Source organism: Lacerta agilis, chromosome 17 (genome assembly GCF_009819535.1).
Source record: "Lacerta agilis isolate rLacAgi1 chromosome 17, rLacAgi1.pri, whole genome shotgun sequence".
NCBI lineage: Eukaryota > Metazoa > Chordata > Lepidosauria > Squamata > Lacertidae > Lacerta > Lacerta agilis.
In genome coordinates, this window is record NC_046328.1 from 14,235,033 (window position 1) to 14,260,428 (window position 25,396).

Sequence of the window (25,396 nt, forward strand, 5' to 3'; positions counted from 1 at the left end):
AAGGAAAAAACAAAAACAATTATTTCCCCCACCACCCCATGATGGCTTCCAGCCTTTCCTGTATTGCGCTTTTTGGCTCTTTGTTTTTGTGAAAACCAGTATCTGTAATTCTTCCCTTTCCCACATTTATCTGTTTGAGCCTTCACAAATCTGCCAAGAGATCAGCTTTTTCTACATAACTTATTATATAATCCTTAAACGGTTTCCAATCTTTATCTATTCTTTCTTCACTTATTCCTTTGATTCCGCCTATTTTTGTTGCCAAATTATAGTATGATATCATTTTAGTTTGCCAATCTTCTTTACTGGTTTTCTTTCGCCTTTCCAATTTTTTGCTATGTGGAGTCTGGCTGCTGGTGTTGCGTACATTAATATGCATCTATCTTTAGCTTGGATGTCACCGTCTAGCATTCCCAACAGAATTAGTTCCAGATTTTTCTTAAAGGAATATTTAAGCATCTTCTTTAATTCTTTGTAAATCATTTCCCAAAATTTGTTTTGTAGCTTCCGGGTTCTTTGTTCCCTTGTTTTGCTCGGTCATTCCAGCTAGAAGCCCTCCGCCATTTTCTGCACTCCTTTCACTTTCTCCCTTTCTCTATCTCCTTTGAACTTTACCAGACTCTCTCCTTCCATCTCTTTATCTTTGCTTTCCAGATTTCGCAACTTCTACACAGAATTTCTATATCTTCCACGTTTCGGGCTCAATTGTATTGTATGCCCATGGTTTATGCTGCAATATAGGTGGCTCCTTTTGTTCTTTCCTATGTTTACTTACTTATATGTTACTTCACGTTTTCGCCCGGCAGAGTCACTGCTATTTTCCTTTCCGTCCCTCCAGGTCTCCCCTTTTCTCTGCTTTTCCGTCCCACCTGCTCTCCACCTTTCTTCGCCTTCCTCCACTCTCTCCACCTTTCTCTCTTTTCTCTCGATTTTAGTGGTGACAGTTGGTGTCTGCGGCCCACCTGCTGGGGTCTTGTAGCCAGGTGTGCTCAGGTGCGCAGGGGATGAGGTGTAGCTGGCTCGGAGGGCTTTGTCTGTGAATTTGCTGGCAGTCCTGTTTACTAAGCGCTGCATGGCTGGTGACATCGCTGGGTTTAGTCCTTTGGGAATAAGACTAGAAGAAGAAACACATGGGTTTTTAAAAATAAAAATAATGATAATTTTAGATAAGAGATGACTTGCACTGTTTGGTTGTGACTAGGTAAGGCTCTATCTGTAATATCCATGTAGAAGCATCGTGGCACCGCTTTAAACAGTCATGGCTTCCTCTAGAGGCTGCTGAGGGTTGTTAGGAGACCCCTATTCCCCTCACAGAGCTACAATTCACACAGTACCCAGAAAAGAGGATTGTTTACCTCCCAGACATAGCCCTGGCTACCAAAAAGGTATCTGAATAACAGATGAAGCAGAGCATTCAGTATCTACCACTAAGCTACGACATCCAATTTCTTTGCTTCTAAAAACCAACAGCCAAAATTCAGGTCAGCCATTTTGGCGCTCTAAAAATGCCAAGTCTTCCTGTTCTCCCCCCAGTGTGTTTTCCCTCTTGAATGCTGCAGTTAGATTTTTGGGAAAGAGGCCCCTGATTTTAGCAAAGTCTCACCTGGCGAGGTTCTCCGTGACTCTTCTTAAAGCTTCCTGCTTTTTTGCTCGGTTCTTGGCAGCTGCCTCGTTGGCCATCTTAAGCCCTAGCCTCTCTCTGCGACCAGGCTCCAGGATCTGGGAAAAGACCAGGGATTACCAGTGCTACATGAGAAACTCATCTTTCCAGCCATAGGTTCATTGCTCACTTGTGCTTTTGCTATGAAAGCAATGTAGCCAGAGGTGGGGAACCTATGGATGTTATTAGATTCCACCTCCCATCCCTGCATTGAACATTTCCAGGTGATCCCTGCATTGAACATTTCCTAGATGCTGCCTGACTTCAACTCCCATCATCCTCAACTACTGAGTTATGCTTTTAGGACTTATGGGAGTTGGAGTCCACCATCCAGAGGGCATCATGTCAGCTACCCCTGGGCTAGAGTAATGGATTGGTTCAGAGAGACCTGGGTGATAATTCCAGGTATGAGACAAAGCTCACTGGGTGATCTGAGGTTGGTCACCATCTCTCAGCCTGACCTACCTCCCAGGCAACTGGGCAAGTACATGGTGGTGAGAGAACTTAATACGTCGCTCTGAAGTGGAAACAGAAAGCTGCACACACAACCCTTCTCACCTAACTGCAAAAATACCCAAGAGTATAAAACTGAAACACCCTCTATCTGAGCCACCTTCTTAGAGCTGCTTTGCTTTTGCAAGAAGTATACTGGTGGGTTTTTGTTGTTTTTTTTTTTACAGAAAAGACTCTTCAAGTGCAAAGATGAGACACAGATCTCTAAACTTGGATGTGCTGGAAGGATGTGCTGAATAGCTTTAATAATAACTGCTGTCCATCAATGCCCTCCCACTGCATGCAATTTTGACTGCTAAGAGACGCTCATTTCTTCTTCACCTTTTTACCCACTTATCACAGCAAATGCAGGTGTACTGCAAAGGCAGCAGAAGAGCTCTAAAGCCTTTGGGCCCAGATGACTCTGCAGTGGGTGATGGGATTGAAACAGGGAAAAGAAACACCAGGCACCAAGATTCCCTTACCTTCACCATAGGAAGTGGGCAGCAGGAGAAGACCCATGAGTTAATTCCCCACTGCCTTTGTCACTTTGTTCCCGCTGGCTACTGGTGCACACACAGAGAAAGTCAGCTCTGGGCTTTAATATGCCCAAGGCTAGAACAGATGTTTCCTGTGCCCAAGTGGCAACTGCAGTACCTGGCATCCTATTTGAGCCAACTCCCCCCCCACCCCAGTCGAAAGCCACAACCTCATTTGTGCAGCCAGGCTCCACTCAGTTTGCACAGCAGACAATGTTCTGAGAAACTCGCCCTTTAAATACCTTGAAGGCTGGTCCAGGCGTCCTGTCTACATACGGTGTGTCTGAGCCTTCTAACCTCAAAGGGGTGCTTTCAATCTCACCCCACGTCATAAGAGGGGAGTCGTTCACACCTATAAATAGAGTTTCAGAAGTTAAGTCTAATGAGATGGACTGACAGCAGGCTCTTTGCTTAAATATTGTCAGTTATAGCTTGAAGTGTGGTTGTGGTGGCCTTCAATTAAATCCACAAGACCTTCCTTTTTTGGGGGCGGCCAAATCGTGGCTTCTCAATCGCTATGCAGCCTGACCCTAGCTAAGTGGGTCAGTAATAAAGAGTTAAAGGGACAGGCACCCTTTCCTCTCCATACCCCAGCTGACTGCCCACAAACACTCTCTCCACTATGTGCTCAGTATTACTATCCAATGCCAGGAATCACAATGTAATTATTTACTCCATGAGCCATCCCCTTGCTTCAGCCTGTTAGAAAGCTATGCTTTCTTCCCCATAACCCTGCAGAATTAGCTCCTGTGGCTGAAACTGCCCTTTCCCAACGAACAAGGTTTTGCGAACTCCGGGGGCTAAGCATTCAGTCACATTTGCTAATAAAATATCAGTTTTGCCTTCTCTAACTGCAAGCTAATTTATTTTTCTACAACACCATTCTCGCTATTCCCCGCCCGCCTCTTCTTACCGGGAGCTGGGGAGGGCGTGGCCACAATTCCATATCCATTGACCTTTGGAGATTCCAGGACCGACTTTACCCTGCTTGTACTAGATTTCACAAAGGGAAAAAAAGAAAAGTTTGGTAACAATTGCTTACACAGATTCAAAAAGCTTGCTTAACATTCTATAATCTTTTTTAAAATTGTTTTAAATATTTATACCACTTAATCCTGAACCATCTAGTACATAGGCTCTCACTCTTTAACTCTTTAACTCTTGATGATCATGCATCAAGCTCCCCTCTCCCCACCTTCAGTAAAAATAAAACTGATACTTGATCATTTGATTACGTATTTTATAATGTTTGGCCATATACTTCACTGGTCATATTGACACCTGATGCTAAACCAAGATTTAGCACGCTGCACATAAGCAAGGAAAATCCACAACAATCCTTCGGATCACACACTCCCCCTCTCGGTGGCTGGCAGAGGGACTTCAAAAGCATTTACTCATAGGTTTTACTTAAACCTAGCTTTTTCTGTAATCCAGACAAGGAATTGTGGTTTAATGTTTCTGAGCCAGATTTGAGGTTCTTGTATTCATTTACATGGCCCTTTTGCAACTTAGTCAAAGATATGCTAAGAACAGACTTTTCAGCTCTGAAACCAAACAGCAACATATAGAACAACCTAAAGTAGCAAAATGAGAATTTCTTACCTTCCTCTGTAGTTTTTTCTGCTGTTTTTTTCCTGCCCCGGCCGGGGACTTTTCTGGGTTTGGGGGGGGGGGTTGTGCCCTGGCCGAGGACTCTTCGGGGGGGGGGGGGGTTTCCTGCCCCAGCCTGGGGTGCTTCTGGGTTTTTGGGGGGGGGTTGTGCCCCGGCCGAGGACTCTTCTGGGATTTTCCTGCCCCAGCCAGGGACTCTTCTGGGGTTTTTTCTTGCCCCGGCCGAGGACTCTTCTGGGTTTTGTTTTCTGTCCCGGCCAGGGACTCTTCTGGGGTTTTCCTGCCCCGGCCAGGGACTCTTCTGGGGTTTTTTCTTGCCCCGGCCGAGGACTCTTCTGGGTTTTGTTTTCTGTCCCGGCCAGGGACTCTTCTGGGGTTTTCCTGCCCCGGCCAGGGACTCTTCTGGGGTTTTTTCTTGCCCCGGCCGAGGACTCTTCTGGGATTTTCCTGCCCCGGCCAGGGACTCTTCTGGGGTTATGACAGTTAGAAAGTTGTTCAACTTGTGTAACCTCACAACTCCCCTCCCTCCTTGTGACATGGTGATGATGTATCAGTGATGTAACAATGGTGGTTCTGGGCATGTATTCTGGTAGGGAGCTTGTAACCCACGTTCAGGGTTCTTACTCTTTGTGGGGACCTGTTGCGCAACAATTACGATCATGGTCTACTGACCCCTGTTTTGCTCCTGTATTTGGTGGAACCTCCTTCTTCTGCTAACAGCAGAGACCTGCAGGGTCAGGGTCAGGTCCAGGGTCAGCTCAGTAGTGGTAACTACTGTAGTTTCATCAGTGGGACAGTGCAAGTGGCGGGCCACCTGGGGCAGATAGACCAGACAAGCAAGTTCTTCCAAGTCTCTTCTGTTCCTTCTCTCCTCCTTGGCGGCAGAGAGTGGCCTTGGGGACCAGGGAAGGCAGCAGTGGGAAGGGATCCTTGGAGGGATCCAGAACTACCTGTAGAGGACTGGAGGCCAGGCTGCAGGTTGGTAACTGGACCTCATCCTGAGGGAAAATAAGTATAGGGGTTAGTTTCAGGGTCAGAGGAACTGCGTTTTGTCTTATTTTATTTGTGCCCGGTGGTGTTTTCATTTTCTGTGATTAATTTAAAGTGCCTTTTGTGTTTAAAATCCTGTTACTTGTAGATAGTCAAGAAAATATTTGTTATTTGTTTAAAATCCCAGTCTGGTGCTGTGACCACAGAGTCTCCCCTGCTCTGCCCACTACCAGTGCCTTAAGAAGGGTCCTGGGAGGGGGAAAGCCCCAAAAGGTGCAGGTGCCAACCCTCCAGTTAGGGGTTTTCATCTCCAAATCCCAGGAGTCAGCCAGAGGGGTCTCTCTGTCCCTCAAGAAAGGCATAGGGAAGTCAGTGAGTAGTGGCAGCTACTGGAGAGTGACAGAAGCAGGGTGGATAAAAATCAATGATTTTTAAAATGGTGCAGGGGTGTCTTTGGAAGTTCTCCCCAAGGAAGAGCCAAATTTGATGGCTATCTGACTCATTTTCTCCAAATCACCACTTTCTTCAGTATCTATATAGTCCTTCTGAGCACTCAATTTCTCAATGTCGGGGGGGGAAAATCCCTTTGGATGATTTTCTCCAGGCTCTGTTAAGACGCCAAATTAACAATGTTTCAGGGTAGGAGGAAATTTTAAAAAAATTAAAGGAACACATAATATAATTTTGTGGTCTGCGTGGCAGGATCCTCAGAAATTTAGCTTAAGTAAAGTGGCCTGCTGGCCCAGGCCTGTCAAACCTTCAACCCATGTGCTGTGACACCTTAGCAATGTATTCCATCTTACAAGGTACCCAAAAAACCACCCTGAGACCTGCAGGTATAGGACGGCATATAAATTCAATAAAATCAACAAATGAATGCCTTGTTTTGCACCCCAAGAAAAAAAGGTTTTGATCCAAAACTCAGCTGGCCTAAATTAATGTAACCGCTGTCACCAGTGGATATAGAAAAGAGCCATCATTACGAGTAGACTTACAACCTTATAAGGTCTGTCTGTTGGCATCACCCACATTTACTTATTTATCTTCTAAAGAAATATGTGCAGGATACTGCTTCTAAAGCAAGCCAACACCTGAAGGTCCAAGTCTGTCAGTTGCTCTGCAACGCTGCCTTCCTTACTGCCCTCTAGTCTAGTGTATGTATCTATTATTTATTGAATTTATATACAGTACTGTACTGCACTACAACGGGGGTCTCGGGGCAATTCACAGGATAAAAACAAGATATAAAACCACAAAATACATGATAAAAATAAAAACCCAATAGCACACACTACAATCAATCAATCAGCAATACCACGCCGCAGGGTGGATTTGATTTAAATCAAACTGATCACAATTTAAATCACTAGTCAGTAAGGCTCAGGGTGGATTTAAATAAAAAAAATGATTTTTTTATTTAAATCGGAATTTTTTTATTTAAATCGGAATTTTTTTATTTAAATCCACCCTGAGTCTTACTGACTAGTGATTTAAGTCGTGATTTAAATCAGTTTGATTTAAATCAAATCCACCCTGCCACGCCGCACAGCACCACACTGTCTCTCCAAACACCAAATACGAGGAAAGGCCCCGCCAGACACCCCCTCTCCCACCGGACCCCCCACGCCGCCAGACCCCACCCACTCCCACCGGACCCCCAACCCCGCCAGACCCCACCCACTCCCACCGGACCCCCAACCCCGCCAGACCCCACCCACTCCCACGGACCCCCTACCCTGCCAGACCCCCCCCCCGCTCTCACCGGACCCCCTCACCCCGCCAGACCCCCGCTCCCATTCCCCTCGCTCGCCTGGATGTAGCTCTCCTCGTCTAGGACCCTCTTGCTGCCCTTCTGGGCCGCCTCCTTCCCAACAGCCACGGGCTCTTGCCGAGGCGGCGGCGGGGCCCGGCTCGCCCATCTCTCCCGCCAGGCACAGAAAATCCCAGCAACGGCACTTCGGTCGCCCTTAGCAACGCGCCCGGGGGTCCTTCGCACGCAGAGGCCCCACAGAGCGACACGCCTTCGCTTCCAGAAACAGCGACCCCGACGCCCGGAAGCTATATCCCACCCCTATTTTCCTCCCCTCCCCACGGGAAAGGGCGTGGAGAACCGCAATGGCTTTCGGTATTTGCAGTCTCTGTGAAGGGAAAATTACCGAGTCAGGAAACCACGCCTCGCTCCATCCGTCGCCATAGAGGTGTAAGCCTTTGTTGTTCAGTCGTTCAGTCGTGTCCGACTCTTCGTGACCCCATGGACCAGAGTACGCCAGGCACGCCTATCCTTCACTGCCTCTCGCAGTTTGGCCAAACTCATGTCAGTAGCTTCGAGAACACTGTCCAGCCATCTCATCCTCTGTCGTCCCCTTCTCCTTGTGCCCTCCATCTTTCCCAACATCAGGGTCTTTTCTAGGGATTCTTCTCTTCTCATGAGGTGGCCAAAGTACTGGAGCCTCAACTTCAGGATCTGTCCTTCTAGTGAGTACTCAGGGCTGATTTCTTTGAGAATGGATAGGTTTGATCTTCTTGCAGTCCACGGGACTCTCAAGAGTCTCCTCCAGCACCATAATTCAAAAGCATCAATTCTACGGCGATCAGCCTTCTTTAAGCCTTTAGATGTTACCAAACAGCTGAAGCTTCCGGGTCTGTTTGGAAGCCGAAGTGCGGCTCTGCTTGGTTCAGCTGGTCTGCATTGCAGGGTTGGCGTAGTATGTCTTTGGCGCCACTTGGGGTCCAATTGGGATCGAATGTGGCCCTCCAAGTCTCTCTGCCCAGCCCTCTAAAATCTCCCCAGGCCACACCCCTCACCCTGATTGATTGATTGATTCTATTTCTCTGCTGCTTTTTATTCCAATAAATCCCAAAGCGGGGTTTGCACTAATACATGGAATTCATGATAACTGCCCCTCATTCATATAAAGGCCTGCCATTATGTGGGAATGGTGCTTATTACAAGGGTGAAAATATCTCCAAAGTTGGGAGGTGTAGCCTACTTCTTTGGTTTTAACGAGTTTGATTATGCAACACAGCTGCAGAATGACAATAAAAATGTCGCTATTAATTAATGCAATATTTTCTGCATTGTACATTGTCATCATTTCCTCCCCCCATGAAGCAAAAGAAAAATATTTAATAATAAATAAATAAAAATTCCAAATAATGGAATTACTGAATGGTATAGTTTTGGACAGTGTTCTTGAAGCGACTAGCATGAGTTGGGCCAAACTGCAGGAGGCAGTGAAAGACAGGCGTGCCTGGCATGCTCTGGTCCATGGGGTCACGAAGTGTCGGACACGACTGAACGACTGAACAACAAAATAGTTTTTTGCAAAAGATGCAGGGATTTATGGTATGTAAAATGAACCATGGAAAAAGAAGGGAAGTCATTGACATCTTAAGGATATAAAATGAGTGTTTTAAATTGTAAAACAGAAAACTTAACAAATAGCATCTTGTGCTCACAACAGCCACCAAGCGCATAAGCAATTTTCCATCTTGTGGCTTTCCAGCAACTGGGATTCTGAAGCATACAGAAGCAAAAGTTGTCATTGGTAGCCTTCTTCCTGGGAGCCAGTTCCACAGTTTAACTGTGCTGCTTGAAGTGCTTTATTTTATCCGTCTTGAATTCTTCTGTCTGCCTGAAAATTCAAATGTGTTTTCATGGTTGTTTCTCCTAATACATGTATTTTGTAAACAGTTTATGTTGATATTTTTGCAATATCTCTTTCAAATAATTCCAATCCACCGAATCAAATGCTTTATATGTATATCCAATGACAGGAGAGTAAGAGGCAGGTCCATAGCTGTCAACTTTCCCCCCTTTTTAAGGGAAATTCTCTTATTCCAAATAGGATTCCTCGCAAGAAAAGGGAAAAGTTGACAGCTATGGGCAGGTCCTCATTTTTCGCTAAATACACCATACTCATCACCTTCCTAACTGCCTCCACCAAATACTTCTGAGGCATGCCTTTAGGTTGACATCTTATATTTAAAATCTGACAGTTCCAAAGTACCGAAGGCTATTTACAAAAGCCAGACTAAATGTCTTCCCTTCTGCAGTGCTGGATGGCAGACAGAGAGGAGTTCCTTACCAGGACAGACTATGCTCGTGTGACCAAGACATTGACTCTATAAAACATATTTTGCTGCACTGTGTGAAATTTGAACAAACCAGGGCTGAACTGATATTATCAGAGGCTTACTATGTCAGCTTCCTACTGGAAGACCGGACAAATGACAGAACATTAGCAGTGGCGAAGTTTCTATCGGTGGCGGCAAGAACCAATGATCCCTATTCCAAAGTCTGTACAAAATGTTTATGTAACCTGAAGGCGGGCTGTCGAAATTGGGCACTGTTTTTAATGAATTGTTGGGTCACTGGACCATAATAAAGATTGTTGTTGATGATGATTAAACTGCAGCACGTACCACTACTGAGCTGACCCTTGACCTGACCCTGACCCTGCAGGTCTCTGCAGTTAGCAGAAGGAAGTTCCACCAAATACAGGAGCAAAACAGGGGTCAGTAGACCACGATCTTTATTGTTGTGCAACAGGTCCCCACACAGAGTAAGAACCCTGAACATGGGTTACAAGCTCTTTGAAGACCTTCCCTCCCTACCAGAATACATGTCCAGAACCACCATTGTTACATCACTGATACATCATCACCATGTCACAAGGAGGGAGGGAGTCGTGAGGTTACACAAGTTGAACAACTTTCTAACTGTCATAACCCCAGAAGACCCCCGGCTGGGCCAGGAAAAAAACCCGAGAGTCCCTGGCCGGGGCAGGAAAAAAAAAACCCAGAAGAGTCCCCGGCCAGGGCAGGAAAAACACCCCAGAAGAGTGATGGTTGGGAAAGACATAATAAAGAATGTGAATGTTAGAGGGTTGAGAAATCAGGTGAAGTGAGTGAGGATTGGGAAGTACCTAAGTGACTCTTTCACTTGGCCGCTGTGAGAACAGAAGGCCCCCGGCTGGGCCAGGAAAAAAACCCGAGAGTCCCTGGCCGGGGCAGGAAAAAAAAACCCCAGAAGAGTCCCCAGCCGGGGCAGGAAAAAAACCCAAGAGTCCCTGGCCGGGGCAAGAAACAAACCCCAGAAGAGTGATGGTTGGGAAAGACATAATAAAGAATGTGAATGTTAGAGGGTTAAGAAATCAGGTGAAGTGAGTGAGGATTGGGAAGTACCTAAGTGACTCTTTCACTTGGCCACTGTGAGAACAGAAGGCTGGACTAGGTAGTCCTCTGGCCTGCTCCAGCTTCAGGACTCTTCTTGTGGACTTGGCTCTCGGGCCTTTTTACAGCCTTGGAATACAAACCATGGTTTCATTGTGATTCACTCCTCTGATTCATTTACAGGAAAGGTGTATAATTTTGTTGCATATCTGTCCACCTGTATGAAACACACCCCCTCATAAACACCTGGCTTAAAACAGTCCTGAATCAAAGCATTTCCTCATGCCTGGGCCAAGTGATCAAGTAGTTGAAGCTATATTTAAAAAAAAAGTGGCTCACAGCCAAACAGTTGTGCATTCCTCAAGCAACTTCTGCTATAAGAGAGGCAGAGAGGGAATGAATCTGGTTCAAAGAAAGCCCAAAGTCCCACTGAGCAGGCCCAAAGGAATTATTTGAATCCCATCGAAAGTACTCCTAAAAAGGCAGACCATGTGTTTTGAGGCACAATATCTTGCGGGGGGGGGGGGGAATGCCATGCCATGTCACATGAGAAGGACAATATGTTTCTCTCTCAACCTTCCTGAGCAGCAGCAGAGGCAAGCTACTCTTTGATGATGTTGGGAACAAAGTCAGGCTTCACAACTGCAGCCAGTTCCTCAGCATACATCTTATATCGCCCAGTCATCTGGAAAGAAAGTAAAGGGACTTCAGTACAGTATTCCCCGCCACTGGCTATCTGTCACTGCAAAAGACCTTCGGAATGGCAAGCCCCATTTTTAAATAAATGAATAAATTTCTACAGTTTTGCAAATAAAGCCAAAAATGTTAGTCATGTTATTTAGCCTGCATTCATGGCTGAAAAGAAAAGCTAGCTTTGCCTGCTAGGATGAAATTCTGACTCGTAATAATAATAATTTTGTTACTTATCTGCCGGCCATCTGACTGGGTTGCCCAGCCACTCTGGATGGCTTCTAGCAAAATATAAAAATACAGTAAAACATCAAACTTTTAAAACTTCTCTATACGGGGCTGCCTTCAGATGTCTTCTAAAAGTCATAACTGTTTGACATTTGATGGGAGGAATAATAGTACTGTAATAATAATCTTAAGCAATTAGGGTAGCTGCTACAGAAAACTATTTGAGATCTTCAAGATTGCAACCAGTGAATCTTAAAACATTTACTCAGAGGCAAGTCCCACTGAGATGGACGGGGCATACTTTGAGGTGAGTGGGTACAGAATTGCAGGTGGAGAGGGAACATAATATTCACTTAAGCAGCTTCAAGATTGTCACATTGCTGACAAAGAAATCTAGACTTCCTTGCTAATGTGAGCATAAAGACCATCATTGTTCCAAAAGACACCTGCCGTTTTTGTGGTTACTGGCTCCCCAGGGTGTGGCATTCACTGCGCCAACAAGGAAAGCTGGTGAAATGCAGAAGACATTGCAGGTGCCCATTATGCAATTTCACCTGTCACTTTCAATGGGAGAGTTTAAAATGTGCATTTTACCATATAAAAGATGCTGTAAAATATACATACTGCACTATCCCTCCCCCGCAACACCCCTCCCCAAAGGAGGTCATTTCATTACTGTCAAAAGCGTGTGTAGACTTTAAAGGTAACTTTCTGGTTCCCTTGGGTCAGATGCAGCAGCCTGGTATAATTCAGGGGCTGTTGACTGCACAGCCCCAGATCCAGAAAAATCTTAAACCATTCCAGAACAGTCTCTCTCCTCCAGAATATACTTAGAGGTAGAAGCCAATTGGTATTTCAACTGAACACCAGCAGAGTTCAGCCTTACTGGAAATCAGATAGAAACAGGAGGGTTTGCTTAGTGAAAAAAGACTTACCTTAAAATTCCATTTGTCCCCAACCTGCCTGCAAAGATTTAGATCCATCTCCGTCACCAAAAGCCCATCCTGGGTGCGGGAGAGGCCAGGGGTCCGACTCCCATCCGGAGCAGCCACATAACTTGAACCATAAAAGTGACCAAAGTCACGATGGGCTTCATAAATAGCAAAGAAGCAAGAGAAACAAAATGAATACAGCAAAATGGGAGCCAGGGTGATGGAACAGTTAGAATAGGGCAGGGGGAACCTCTGGCCCACAAGCCTATCTTGACTGTTTGAGGCAAACCATACCCACCTGCCCTACACCTTCATCATACAGGTAAGGGCGGACCTTAACAAAAAGGACAAAACTTGCCCAAAGCCTGCTTTGTGCAGCTTCCAACCAGCTGGTTTTCAGGAGCATTTGAAGCACTATGCAAAGCAAGTACCCAGGGCTAAGCAAGACCACTCTCCCTTCACATCAGCCAGTGAAAAGGGAGACGGGTTTTGCTTGGTGCTGGTCTTAAATGCATTTGGAGAGTTCTCTGCAACCAAACCCAGCATTAGGCAGGACCACCACCACCTCTGGCTTTGGCTGATGTGAAGGGAAAGTGATTCTACTGTGTTTGGGTGTGCTAGAGAGCTCCCTGCAGTGAAGACATTACTGAACTAGATAGACCAAGATCTTTATTCCATAGCAGATCGCTTCTTGTGTCACTAGCATGGGCATAGCCAAGGGGGGGCAGTTGCCCTCCTAAATCAATAACAAAATACATAGCAAACTGAGGTTCTGTTTCCCCCCCCTAACAAAAGGCCTGCCCCCCAACAAAAATCCTGGCCACACCCATGGTCCCAAGACCAATCTGACATATGCACCATGATTTCCTATGATCCTCCTTTGCAAAGAAAAGCAACAAAGAGATGACCAACAAACTTATTACAACATAAATCCCTTTTGTTAAAGCCAGAGGATGGCAGCAGGAGGAGGCCAGATAAGGAATCATTTCCCAGGAGCAGTGAAGGTTGGCCAGCAGGAAGGAGAGGCTGCACTGGCCTCTCCAATCTTTTTGCTTCCCAATTACTTGCCAGTGTGGCTGGATGGAAACTATGGGTGGCTTTGAGGTGCTGCAGGGACTCCAAGAGGCTTGCCCTCTGCTCCCTCCCCATTCTGTGCCATCTCAAATCACCTTAGCTAGCTTTCAAAAGCTGCTTGCTGTCCTGTTGAGTTGAAGGGGAAAGGGGGGCAGCAAGTTGCTGTTTGAGCAAGAGGTACCTAAAACATACCCTTTGGCTCACAAGCAGTTTCCCAATGTTCAAGACAACTGTCTAATGAATCTGTTATTTGTCTATTCTGAACAAACACATTATTGGATATAAATGCAGAATTCAACATTAAAGGAGTTAATTTTTCAGCCCTTTTGGCCAATACCACAAACCATTTTAGAGCTTCCCTGGGTGCTGGACAAACCTCTTCCCACCCCAGAAAAGAACAACCAGATTGGAAGAAGGAACCTCCCCAGGACTCTATCCTTGTTGGCATGCTATCACCACCCCACACTAAAGAGACTCCCCACAAGCACCACTCTCCAGACGAAAGAAAACAAAGGCACCTACCCTCTCCACCATCTCCTGATGTAAAAGGATTTGGATAAACTTCCTGCAAGAAGCAGAAGAGTCATCAACCAGAAGGAATTATTCATCAAGCCACCCTCACAGCAGCAGAAGAGTGCAAAATGAAAGGAAGATGGCACTGTTGCTTCACACCAGGCAGCCTCTTCCACTTCCCCACCCACCCTGAAAAACTTGAAATGAACAATGCAAGACACAGAAGCCATTGTTATCATTCTAAATCTAATCAGCTGTGTCTGGCTTTCAAGCAAAGTATTACTTGCATCCTCTAGAGCGGCCTGTCTCCACATTCAGTCTATTGATTTCCTTGATGGATGAAAGGCAAATCCCATCTCTGAGTGGGGGCTATTTTGCTCCTTACAAAACAGGGAAGGAAGGGCCTTTGGCCGCCTCACCTTCTCCCGATGCCTTCTCCCAATCCGTGACAGCAGGAAGCAAGTGTGCATGTCCTCACCACCTGCAAGGAGCTGGCTCCCGGAGCAAGGTGGCCAAAGGCCCACCAGAGACGCAGGGAGAACTGTTCCAGATAACTTCTCCTGGCTACTCAGAACCTTCTGACAACACTGGGCTATCCCAAAGCAACAACACCTTCACAAACCTACTCACTTTCTTTGCTGTGGGGAAGAGAAGCCAGCAGGGCAGGTGAGAAGATGCAGAATGGGGGAGAGTAGCATTAAAAAGCCACTTAGAGGCAGGGCAAATGGCTGACAAGGGGATTTTGATGCTACACCCTACAATTCCACACAGGGCTCTGTTTTTAGCAAGCAGGAGCCCAAGTGGCGGCGCCTCAAAGCACAGAGAGCTGAATGGCCTCACCGTTCCCACCCGGTTGATGGCACAGGTGAAACAGTGGTTCGCAATGGCTGCATTCCTCGCTTCAATGGGCCACATGGATTCACTGGAAAAAATAAAGGAAGAGGCATGAATGCAGAACTCAGAGCCTTTCTTACATCACCTGAAATACCACCTTTTAACATGATGTCGTCTTGTGACAGGCAGCTCAAAGGAAGCGCTCAGGGGCTGCTTCCCAGCTTTGGCAACTGCAGCTCTCACCTCCACATCTCCCCCACACATGCACAGCCCTTCCCCTTCCAAGTCCCTAAATCAGGGGTCCCCAAACTAAGGCCCGGGGGCCGGATGCAGCCCAATCACCTTCTAAATGCGGCCCGCAGACAGTCTGGGAATCAGCGTGTTTTTACATGAGTAGAATGTGTGCTTTTATTTAAAATGCACTTCTGGGTTATTTGTGGGGCATAGGAATTTGTTCTTATTTTTTTTCAAAATATAATCCGGGTCCCCACAAGGTCTGAGGGACAGTGGACCGGCCCCCTGCTGAAAAAGTTTGCTGACCCCTGCCCTAAATTGTCTTCCATTTTGCACTATAATAGAAGGGTGAATTATTTAATATGCCTATGGGGGGAGGGGTGTCGGGGAACCTCTTTGGGATTCATTTAGATTGCTGTGCTTCCCACACCACAAATCCTTTATTGTCTATAAATGGATTCTAAAGAAGTTTCTTATTTTGTCAAGACTTTCCCTTCACTCCATCTGTTTATCTGTTTTAACCAATGCTGCATTGCAGGAGGTTGGACTAGATGACCATTTGGGTCACCTCCAACTCTACAATTCCATGATTCTATGTTTTAATTTGTATTGTTGCATATTTTATTGTATTGCTTTTTAAAAAGCTACATTTTTTGTAAAATGGAACAGCTTTATTTTTCACAGGAATAAGACTGACTGCAGAAGGACATTTCCAGCCCAACATGAGGCAATTTGGAAAATCAATTCAAGCAAGCGTCTGGAGATTCAAGCTAATGTTGTTTATGATACCTTACATCTCTCCACCTGACAAATATAATAACAGATTGCGCTGTCCTCTTCTATAGTGGACGTGTAGCAAGAAAGAAAGATGAAGATATAAAGGACTCCTAGCGGGCTGCGGTGGGGAGGGTGGTAATGGAGATCTCCAGCAGTGAGTTTCAAAGGTGTAGTGCAATACCAGATTGGCAATAAGCAGCTTCTGGGGACAGGCCCTGATTCGAATGATACCAGGGGGCAGAGGGAAGAAAAACAGGAAATGCAAACATGTTGTGGGGAAGGGAAGAGAGGGCAGCAGGTGCTTGCTTGTATCATTTGCAGAAATTGTCTGCTGCAGAGGATCTAAGAAATCTCTTCCTGCCAGTTAGTTTATACTCTCACAAAGCAATAAAGCAACCCAGGAAAGAGTCAATAATGCCGCCTCACTAAAACCACCCTGAGAAAGCAGGAAATGCCTCCAAAAGGTCACACACTCACCTGCCGCCTGCCTCTCTAATGGCCCTAAGCATGCCCTTTAAAATAATGTGGGCACAATCCATCCTCTCCCAAGGTAGACTTTGAGATAACTATCAACTAGGGTTGTTATTGGTATGAGCTTTCGTATGCATGCACACATGGTATCTGAAGAAGTGTGCATGCACACAAAAGCTCATACCAATAACAAACTTAGTTGGTCTCTAAGGTGCTACAGGAAGGATTTTTAAAAAATTTTATTTTGTTTCGACTGCAGCAGACCAACACGGCTACCTATCTGTAACTATCAACTAGGGGTGGCTGTTGGGCAAGCTCTCCTCAAATTAACTGAGAAGCAACCTGGACTGCCTTAAAAATCAGGCTTCAAACTTGCTTCACTTTGATTATAAGGGGGCCACAACAAACCACAACAAAGTTACAGCAAAATACAAATAAAAGAGATGTATTTGTAGTGCCCTCTTGGTGGAACTACCTCTACTCTGTCGTGAGGCAGTGTCTAGGACCACAGAAATTCTGGTCTTTGCTGAAAACCCACCTGTTAGCCACTGGTTTCTTATCTGCCATTTTCTTCTGAATAGTCATTTTATTCCAACCCACCCCTGCCTTTTTATCACATATGAATGGGGTTACAGAAATATTTAAACAAACAAAACTGTGGGGCAAAGAAATAAGTTTTGGAAATAAAAGCATGGTCACAATGGCCCACATGCAGCAATCACAAACAAGAGTCCTAGAAATTGTTCAGCGTGTTTTGGCCAACCCTAAAATGATGAATTTCATAAACCACCCACTTATTTTCTTTGCCTGGTAAAAATTAAATGTTTCACATCCACCCAATTATCGTGACCCTCCGACAGACACAGAACAGATAAACAAACAGGACACCCCGTTCTCAGCCTCTCCATTAGCTCAGGCAGAAAGCCATACATTATGAGGAATATCCTGAACTTTGCCTCCAAGCTTAGCAGACGCCATTGGATGACATTATAAAACCCCTTACAAAGGAGGAAATGTTTGCTAGCCCTTTTCTCTCGTGGTGCTCTTTTGGGCATGACACAATCCAAGTGAGCGGTGAACAGCTCCTGTAACAAAACGCCTCCAACTTGCAGCTGCACTCCATCACTTAGAAAGTCCTTCTTCCTAATGGAAGTTATCCAGGGAGGGGCGAGTCTTGCTTCAGAGGCAGGACTATGCAACTCCCCCTCCCCAGTTCATGTCCTGCATGCTCCTAAGCAACTGGGCCTTCACAGAGCTCTAGCTCCCTGAACCTTTTGTTTTAAGGTAGGAGCAGCCAGGCTGCATGTTTTATTCAACTCTTTATGTGGCCCTAAGGAGAGAAGCATCTGCCCCACAGAGACCACCAGGCCTGGCCACAGAGAAGGGCAGAGCAGCCAGGCTTGCTTGATCAAGTCAGTGTCCCCGACAAGACAGCCTTCTCCTCCATTTGGCAGGCAAGGGGACCCAGGCTCCTGCATTGGGCAAATGGCAACTCTGGCTGTAAGAGGACCTTGGAACCTGGGCTGCATCCCAGGCAGGGGCCCTCTTCTTTTTCGCTGGCAGCAGTGCCCATAGCCAGTCCAGCTCCGGCTGCAAAGAGGGACAAAGCTCTCAAGTCAGGTTAGATCACAAATGCCAGCTTTCCTAATGGAGTAGTCTAGGTCCTGAGAGTGGTGCACAAATTGTCTGTTCAGCTTCAATCCCACAGAGGATTCAATGCCCGGACACACCCGATACCCATATGCCCTGTTTTCTTTCCTGGATCTTTCTTGTTTTCTTCTCTTTTTTGGAAGCTGACTCTTATTTCCCGCTGTTTTCTTTCCTCACCCATTAGCGAGGTGTTTTATGCAGGGTTTGCTGAACCTCTACCCTCCTACTAAAGCTCCCCCGCCCTTTCAGAGCCTGTCTGTCGTCTCAGCTCAGTTAATGGCTAAGCCCTTTGAGCTCTTAGCATAAAATATTTACAGTCACTCAGGGGTGGCAGCAGCAGCTACCTGACTGTAACCTTCTGTGCCCAATGGAGTGACAGTTGGGACAAGGCTATTGGGCATTGAGGGCTTTGGAGGAGTGGTCCTCTCCTATTTCTCCCTTGTTACCTCTCACACTGTCTTACGTCAGCTACCTAGGACTTCCAATTACTGACTTCCATGGAGGTCTTCCTTGTTGCCAACTCTTCAGCTAGGAGAGCTCATGAGCTTCATGTGCTTTGCTTGGACCCTCTCAATTTGGCCCCTGCATAGAGATAAGGCAGGGCTACAACAGAGCACTCCTCCAGAAGACCGCAATTTAGCTTTCCAAATTTCCTGAGGGTTTCATCAAAGGAAATGGCCTTGCACATACACCAGGTCATAATTAAGACCACTTTCTGCAGCAAATAAGCAAGATTCCAAATGGTACCTGAGTTTCCCAATAGTGGCAGAAGGATTAAAGATGATCTCTGCTCCATTCAGACTGTACATGAGCCAATTGAGGGGATGATGTCGCCCATAGCAAATGTTTACGGCAATCTTCCCAAACTGAGTCTGGAACACTGGGTGCCCCATGTCCCCCTCCATGTAGTATGTTGACTGCAAAACACACAGACTTACACTTGAATGAGATCCCCGGAGTCCAAAACACCAGCTGCCTTAATAGAAAACTCGCAGCAGCAGACATGACAAGAGCTGGGCATATCTGTGGTGATCAAGCTAAAGGAAGTATCCCCAAATACCAAACAGGTTTAAGCAATATTAGATGCAAGGAGAACCTAGGAAGCTCCCTTCTTCCAAGTCAGACCCTTGATCCATCTAGCTCAATATTGTCTACACTGACTGACAGCAACAGCTTCCCAGGGTTTCAGACAGGATGTCTTTCCTATGAGTTGCTCCTTGGTGCCAGGAAACGAACAATTTGGGAGCCTCAGCCTGAAAACCAGACACACAGAGCCAGGACCCTCGAAATGAAACCAGAAGTACAAGGACAGGACACTCATATTTTTTATATGCTCTCCTGATTTAGATGTGTGCATGGCAAGCCCCCCCCCCCCCCCCGGCAAAAGCTTCTCCTGGAGGAATTTGTTCCTGAATTAGCAAGAGTGTTCTGTTTCCCCATATCCAAAAGCTACCACTCACCTCATTGAAGTCTCCAATCCTTGGGATGTGATTCTTCCTTGTCTTGCCCAGCACAGCACCCGTGTTCGAAATCACCACCGCTGTGTTCCACAAGGTCTCCCCATGTGCAGTATCTCTTTCCAGGATTGGAGACACCACAACCATGTTGTGCTTCCTGGCCAGCTGCAGCCGTGATGGAAATGATGCCACGTTTTATTAAATGTACTAGCAGTGTTTCAGCAGACAATCTTGGAACATCTCACCAAATCAGAACAGTTGGGACAATAAAAAATAAACAGTAACACCAAATATCAGAAAAGCAGGATGAAACAGCAGGAGAACAGTATTAAAAGACTTTTGATTAGGTTTTCACAAGAGATCTGCCAGTTGGCAGGAGGCCTGCAAGACCAAGAGAAAAGAAAAGAAATGCCCACAGAAGACTCTGCTGACTGAATAGCTAAAACAGAGTGAGGTCAAAGAATCAAAGGATTATGGAGTTGGAATGGTCATCTGATCCAATCCCCTGCAATGATCACAGCTAAAGAATCCCTAACAGGTAGCCATCCAACCTCTGCTTAAACACCTTCAATGAAGAAGAGTCCGCCATCTTCCAAGGTAGTCTATTTCACTGTCAATTGGCTCTTACTGTCAGTAACTTCTTCCTACTGTCATGGGTGGCAATGTGGAGCACCCTCTGTTCCAGATCCTATTCATGGCCAGCCTAATAACAATATTATTCATAAAGAAGGAAGAAATGATTCCTCAATAACACCAGAAACCACTGAATTCCCTACAATGTCACTTCTGTCCATAACAGTGGAGGTTTTGACTCATAAGTGCCACTTCCTTCCCAGATCTATGCTCCAACTACCTTGAGGAAAACAACCTCTGGTCTTGACGAGAGCATCCCACACCCCACCCCAGGCTGTTCTAGAGGCCTCCATGGAATACTTTTCAGTGCCAGCATTTTGGGGGGAACCGCAAACTCCTCTTGACCTTTTCCAGATCCAAGCCTTGGCCTTTCCTGGGAAACGTGTCCCATTAAAAAGGAATCTGGGAACTGCCTTGCCCAGGGAAGTTAGTATAACAGCTTGTCTCCTATTACCCTTAGTCCCTGAAGAGTGTATTTTGCATTATGTCTCAGTACTGATAAGTCATGTCTCCTTTGATCCAATTACGTTTTCTCTTCCTTCCCCTTATGGCATTTTACTTTCCCATATGCTTGAATGTTAACCACAACAACATCCACCAAGATGCAATTAATCTGGCATTTACAATCACTTCGTGCTTGACCTGTGCTAAACTGAAGGCAGCAGGATGGAAAAGGATGCACAGCAAGCCGCTCCGGTCCCTTCAGGATCAACAAGAAACAGACGGTTGGGAAATCATTTCAGACGAAGGGAAAAACAACAAACATTCATCTCTTTCCCCAAAAAAGGATAAAGTCAGGCATTTGCTGAAAAGCAAAAGAACTGAAGTTGTACTTCACAAAAGTCCTTTGTGGACAAATCAACCTGCAATCCCTACCAATGGCACAGCTCACTCACTACTTATCAGTGGGGCCCAATCCACTAAGATGTTTTCTCCTAGGCAAGCCTCCTTGAAATGACCAAAGCCACACAAAAGCAAAACCACAGGGGTGGTTAGGCTGCTTCACAGCGTCTGTGTCCTGAATGTCCATTCTGTATTGTTTTCATTTTAAATATCTCTGTTGTTCATGTTTGTAACTTTTTTGCCATTTTATTGTACATTGCCTTGAGATGATTGTGCAATATGTAATTAATAAATGAATAACAGCTACTTCTGAATAAACATGTACTCAGGGTTGCAGGGGAAATGCAACTGAAGCAGCTTCACTGCCCAGGGTTGCAGTCCTGGGTTACAAATGTGGTTGGCGGCCCCAGCTCTAGAAAAATGCCCCCACTCTTGGAAGTTTGCATGCAGGGTGGAAGGGACAGTCCAAATGCACACAGGCTGATTTGACACAGCGGTGCAGAGGAGGTTTGTAAAAAGGCAGAACAGGAATCTGGCTCTTTACCTCTTGGCAAAACCTTGCTGTTGGGCCACTCTCCACTGATTCCGCAAATTCTGTCCAAGGAAGCCTCTCTCGGGTACAGAAAGCAAAAGGCATCGCTACAAAAAGAGCATCATAAGAAATGTGAGAAGTTCGCCCTGTCACTCCCATATTTCCGCATGTAACAGAGATCTGGTTTTGAGGTAGGCCTGTCTTTCTCATACTATTTTGTGCTATTGATATGAGGTCCTAACTGTAATATTTTTATCTTCTGTCACTACTTTTACAGATAATTTAATCTCACTTTTTAGGTTTCATAACTGAATTTTTAATGTTTTGGTGGTTTTTAATGGAGATGTTGTTAGCCACAGTGGATATTTAGTGGGAATCATGCATAAATATTTTACAGAAACAAAAGATGTCCTGGGTTGTGCCCAGAGAATGTAGCTTGCTCACCAACACCTTTCTGTTTTGAGTCTGGTTTCTGCTCTGACTTTATTCAAGAGTCGCACGCAACTGAGACTGACTTTCATAGCAGCAGAGAGGATTTAAATAGGCAGAACAAAACACTACTCACTCCAGACCTCTTGGAAACAGATGACATTGACCCCGCACATTGCTGCAACCTCCACAATTTCTTCTATGCGCTTGTGTAGTGCAGTTACCTAGGGAGAAGGTCAGCTGTAAAGGTCACTTAATAAACTACCGTTACTCTCATTTTGTATCCCAAGTGCAACCATGTACAAAATACTGTGAGAGAAAAAGGGTTGACAAGAAACCCTGCCTGTAGCAAGCAGCAGCTTTAACATGATGAGTGAAGAAACTCTTTGCCAATTAAATGGGTTTATCAAACCTAATCCATTCCAGGAATCTGTTCGACTTCCAAAACCGTTTGAAAACCAAGGCATGACTTCCGATTGGCTGCAGGACCTTCTTGCACTCAAGCAGAAGCCGCATCAGACGTTCAGCTTCTGAAAAAACGTTTGCAAACTGGAACACTTACTTCCGGGTTTGCAGCGTTCAGGAGCCAATTTGTTTGGCAACTAAGGTGTTCAGGAACCAGTGTTAGACTGTATACACTTGCAGGGTTAACGCAAAAACATTACTTCTGGTAAATCAGCCACCATAGCTGTTAGAGGGCCATGAACATTTGTGTCTTGGACTTTTTAGACTTGTTTACCCATCTGTACTATCTGAAACTAAAGGGGCTCATTGCTTGCTACATGTGATCTCCCCCCCCCCCCAGCTTTCCTACCCCACAATATGGCCAACACAAAGATTTGAGGCCCTGACAAAGCAAAATGGTACTAAGAAGCTGGGGTGCTCTCCCTTTGGAAAGACAAGAGCCAGCAATTGGAAACATGCAGGAACTTCCTTTACAAGCTTCAGTGGTACCTGCTCAGCAACTGGTGCATCTGTAGGAAGTTGGATCTTATTCTGAATCAGCCCCACCCTGACAATACGCGGGGGCCTCAACTGCTCTGGTTCAGCTCCAAATCCATAGCCCTGTAGGTCAAACTCCCTTTCTGTAGCAGCGGACAGAGCAGCAGACGGCAAATCCAGTTGCCTGGAAAAGTAAGAACACAAAAAGACAACAATCTTCCTCCGGTCCTGTACAAAATAACAAACAGCAATATGGCAGGTTTATAGGCCTATATCTGCTATTTATATCAGGTCAATGCATCTTGGCAGCCAAGAAATATTTAGGGGTGGAGGAGAAGGAAGGTTAAAGGTTAAGACCTTCCCCATCCCACACCTCTTATATAATCTTGAGCAAGTCACTCTGTTGACCAATTAGTGGGGTCACACAAAATTGTTTTGGAACAACGATCTAGACAAGCTGGTTTACTCAAATTCCATTAGATGCAAACTGTCGTGGGCAGGTTCTCTGTATGACAAGCAAGCCATCCCCATCAAACTAACCTCAAATATTTCATCTCATGAGAACTTAAATGCAGTACAGCATTTCTACTCTGCCTTGATATCCTTCTGATGGGCCTTTCTCTTGATCTGGACATCACATACACGTACATTCCTTATGCAACACATCATGACAGAACCTAGAGTCAGAAGCTTGGTAATCAGCTTGTGGACTCCTGAACCAACATTTGGAATTGCTGTTCTAAAGATATCGTATATTACTGGATAAATTTCTAAGGCCACTTCTGTAAGCCCTTTTCTCTGTAGGCAGCTGACTCTGTTGAAGCCTCTGGCTGAGGGGGGCAGGCTGCATGTGAGTTCACATATGCGCAAGGGGGCTGCCTTACAATGGGGAGTTAGGCTTGATAGCCTCTCAGCCCTTTTCAGCATGAAGAAAGCATTCCAATTTAATCATTTTTTAAAAAATGGGGTTGCCTTTGTCATGTCACCTTTAAAAAACCAAAATAGATCATCCTGAGGGAAGCTCATTCACCCACGAGCACCCTCCTCCTCCAAATCCTAGATCAGCAACCCCTGCCCCCCAACCTGGTTCCTGCTAGCTGTTTTCGGCTGCAACTCCCATCAGCTCCAGCCAACTGGGCTGGCCTACAATGAGGATCCTGGGGCTGATGGGAGCAGGGAGTCCAACTTTGCCAGCTGCCTTGAAAAGAATCACGAGGCTTTTGGTAGTTTGGCCACACTTTCTCCATCCTTTCCCTGCTCTGATGTCAAATCCTGAAATGGCCAACAATCCAACTGATTGCTGTCAAGTCCCAAGAAGCAGTGGGGAAGGGGGGGGGTTGACCTTATAATTTGGGGTGTGTGAATATGCCTTCTCCACCTGTGCAACAAGCAAGAATCCACAGATAGTCTTTTCCCCCTCCCAACAACTGCAGGGGGAAGCTTAACCTGTTTCATTTCTGCCTGCCACACACTTGCTAAGGGGAGAATAAATCTGCCCCCCAATAGGGTTCAACCAGGTGCCCTCCTCATGTTTTGGACTACAACTCCCAGCAGTACCGCATCCAAAACAGTTGGTGGGCGCCAGGTGGAAGAAGGCTGATGAGAGTGGCGGGGGGGTCAACCGCCTTCTCCCCCTCCTATCCCGAGCTGGCGCAAAGCCTGCTGGGATTTGTAGTCCCGGCGCACCTGACAGCCTCCCCGTAAAGAATCCGCTTCGCTTCGGCCAGCTCGGCGGGCGGCAGATACCGCTCCAGGCACTCCTCCAGAGAGTCCAGGCCGGCCGCCATCCTCGCCGAGAAACTCCGCGCTGGGACGAGGGAAGACGGAGGGACTCCGGACGGCAAGCGGTCAGTCCGTCGGTCACGGAGTGACCGTTGGCCCGTCCGAACAGCTGGACTCCGCCTCTGAGGGGAGGGACAGAAGGACCCCCCCGGGCGCGCGCGCTCGGTCGTGATTGGTGGAAGGGCGACGTGGCTCTCCAATCAGAGCCGGACTTGGGTCTTCCCACCCTCCGTCAAGTTTAAATGTGAAATAAACGTGTGCGGCCGGCTAAGAGTAAGGAGGGGAGGCTGTGTCTGATTGACGCCATATTCACACTATATAGATATATATATATAAGGTGCACGGGGTGACGACGACGCGGTGTGTGTGTGTGTGTGTGTATGGGCCCCAGCTGCCACCCCCTAAATTAGCCAAATAGATAAAAATACTTAACTAAAAGTAGAAATCGCAGAAAGATGTTGACAGATTTTTTCCCCCCTGAGCACCTAGGGTTAAAAGAAGGTAATTTAAAGCAACTGTTTTCATTCCAGATCTGCTGGACAGAGCCAAGCAGAGGATGGTGATAGGTGGGTGTCTCTCCCCCCCCCCCAACATAAATCCTGGCTACGCCCATGTTAAAGTGAGGTTACTGTATTTTCCCGTGTATAATGCGACGACCCCATGTATATGACGACCCCAACTTTTTTAAACCCAAAATTTAGAAATCAGTTTTTTGGTGGGGAAACGACCTCAAAGCTTTTTTGGAGGCGAACAAACTGCAACTTGCCCCTGTGAATTCAGCATCTGCGTATAAGACAACCCCCAATTTTGGGATACAAAAATTGAGCAAAAAAACACCGTCTTATACAGTACCCCTGTTGGGGGACACGTTGTGCTCCTGGGGCTGTTTGACCACCTTTGGTCTC

The 25,396-nt window shown here is 46.2% G+C and overlaps 2 protein-coding genes across 4 annotated transcripts; both read right to left on the bottom strand.

The window, feature by feature from the left end:
• Positions 1-756: 756 nt before the first annotated feature.
• On the bottom strand, positions 757-7,489 carry LOC117039078 (splicing factor ESS-2 homolog). The gene is made up of 6 exons (XM_033136112.1): positions 7,452-7,489; positions 7,071-7,283; positions 3,605-3,684; positions 2,934-3,043; positions 1,604-1,719; positions 757-1,114 (listed from the first exon to the last, which is right to left on the bottom strand). The coding sequence occupies exons 1-6, from the start codon at positions 7,487-7,489 to the stop codon at positions 772-774; spliced, it is 900 nt and encodes a 299-aa protein (XP_032992003.1). The 3' UTR covers positions 757-771.
• Positions 7,490-10,794: 3,305 nt separating this feature from the next.
• On the bottom strand, positions 10,795-24,610 carry UPB1 (beta-ureidopropionase 1). Of its 3 annotated transcripts, XM_033174518.1 has the most exons (10): positions 24,396-24,610; positions 22,722-22,893; positions 21,904-21,991; positions 21,351-21,445; positions 19,334-19,495; positions 18,621-18,790; positions 14,748-14,829; positions 13,917-13,959; positions 12,324-12,478; positions 10,795-11,155 (listed from the first exon to the last, which is right to left on the bottom strand). In XM_033174518.1, exons 1-10 carry the CDS (start codon positions 24,494-24,496, stop codon positions 11,072-11,074), a joined length of 1,152 nt encoding a protein of 383 aa, XP_033030409.1. In that variant the 5' UTR covers positions 24,497-24,610; the 3' UTR covers positions 10,795-11,071. The 3 variants fall into 3 exon arrangements, 1 of the variants encoding a protein (XP_033030409.1); XR_004428111.1 differs by lacking the exon at positions 14,748-14,829 and having other exon boundaries at positions 11,071-11,155; positions 24,396-24,609; XR_004428110.1 differs by lacking the exon at positions 13,917-13,959 and having other exon boundaries at positions 11,071-11,155; positions 24,396-24,609.
• Positions 24,611-25,396: the final 786 nt, after the last annotated feature.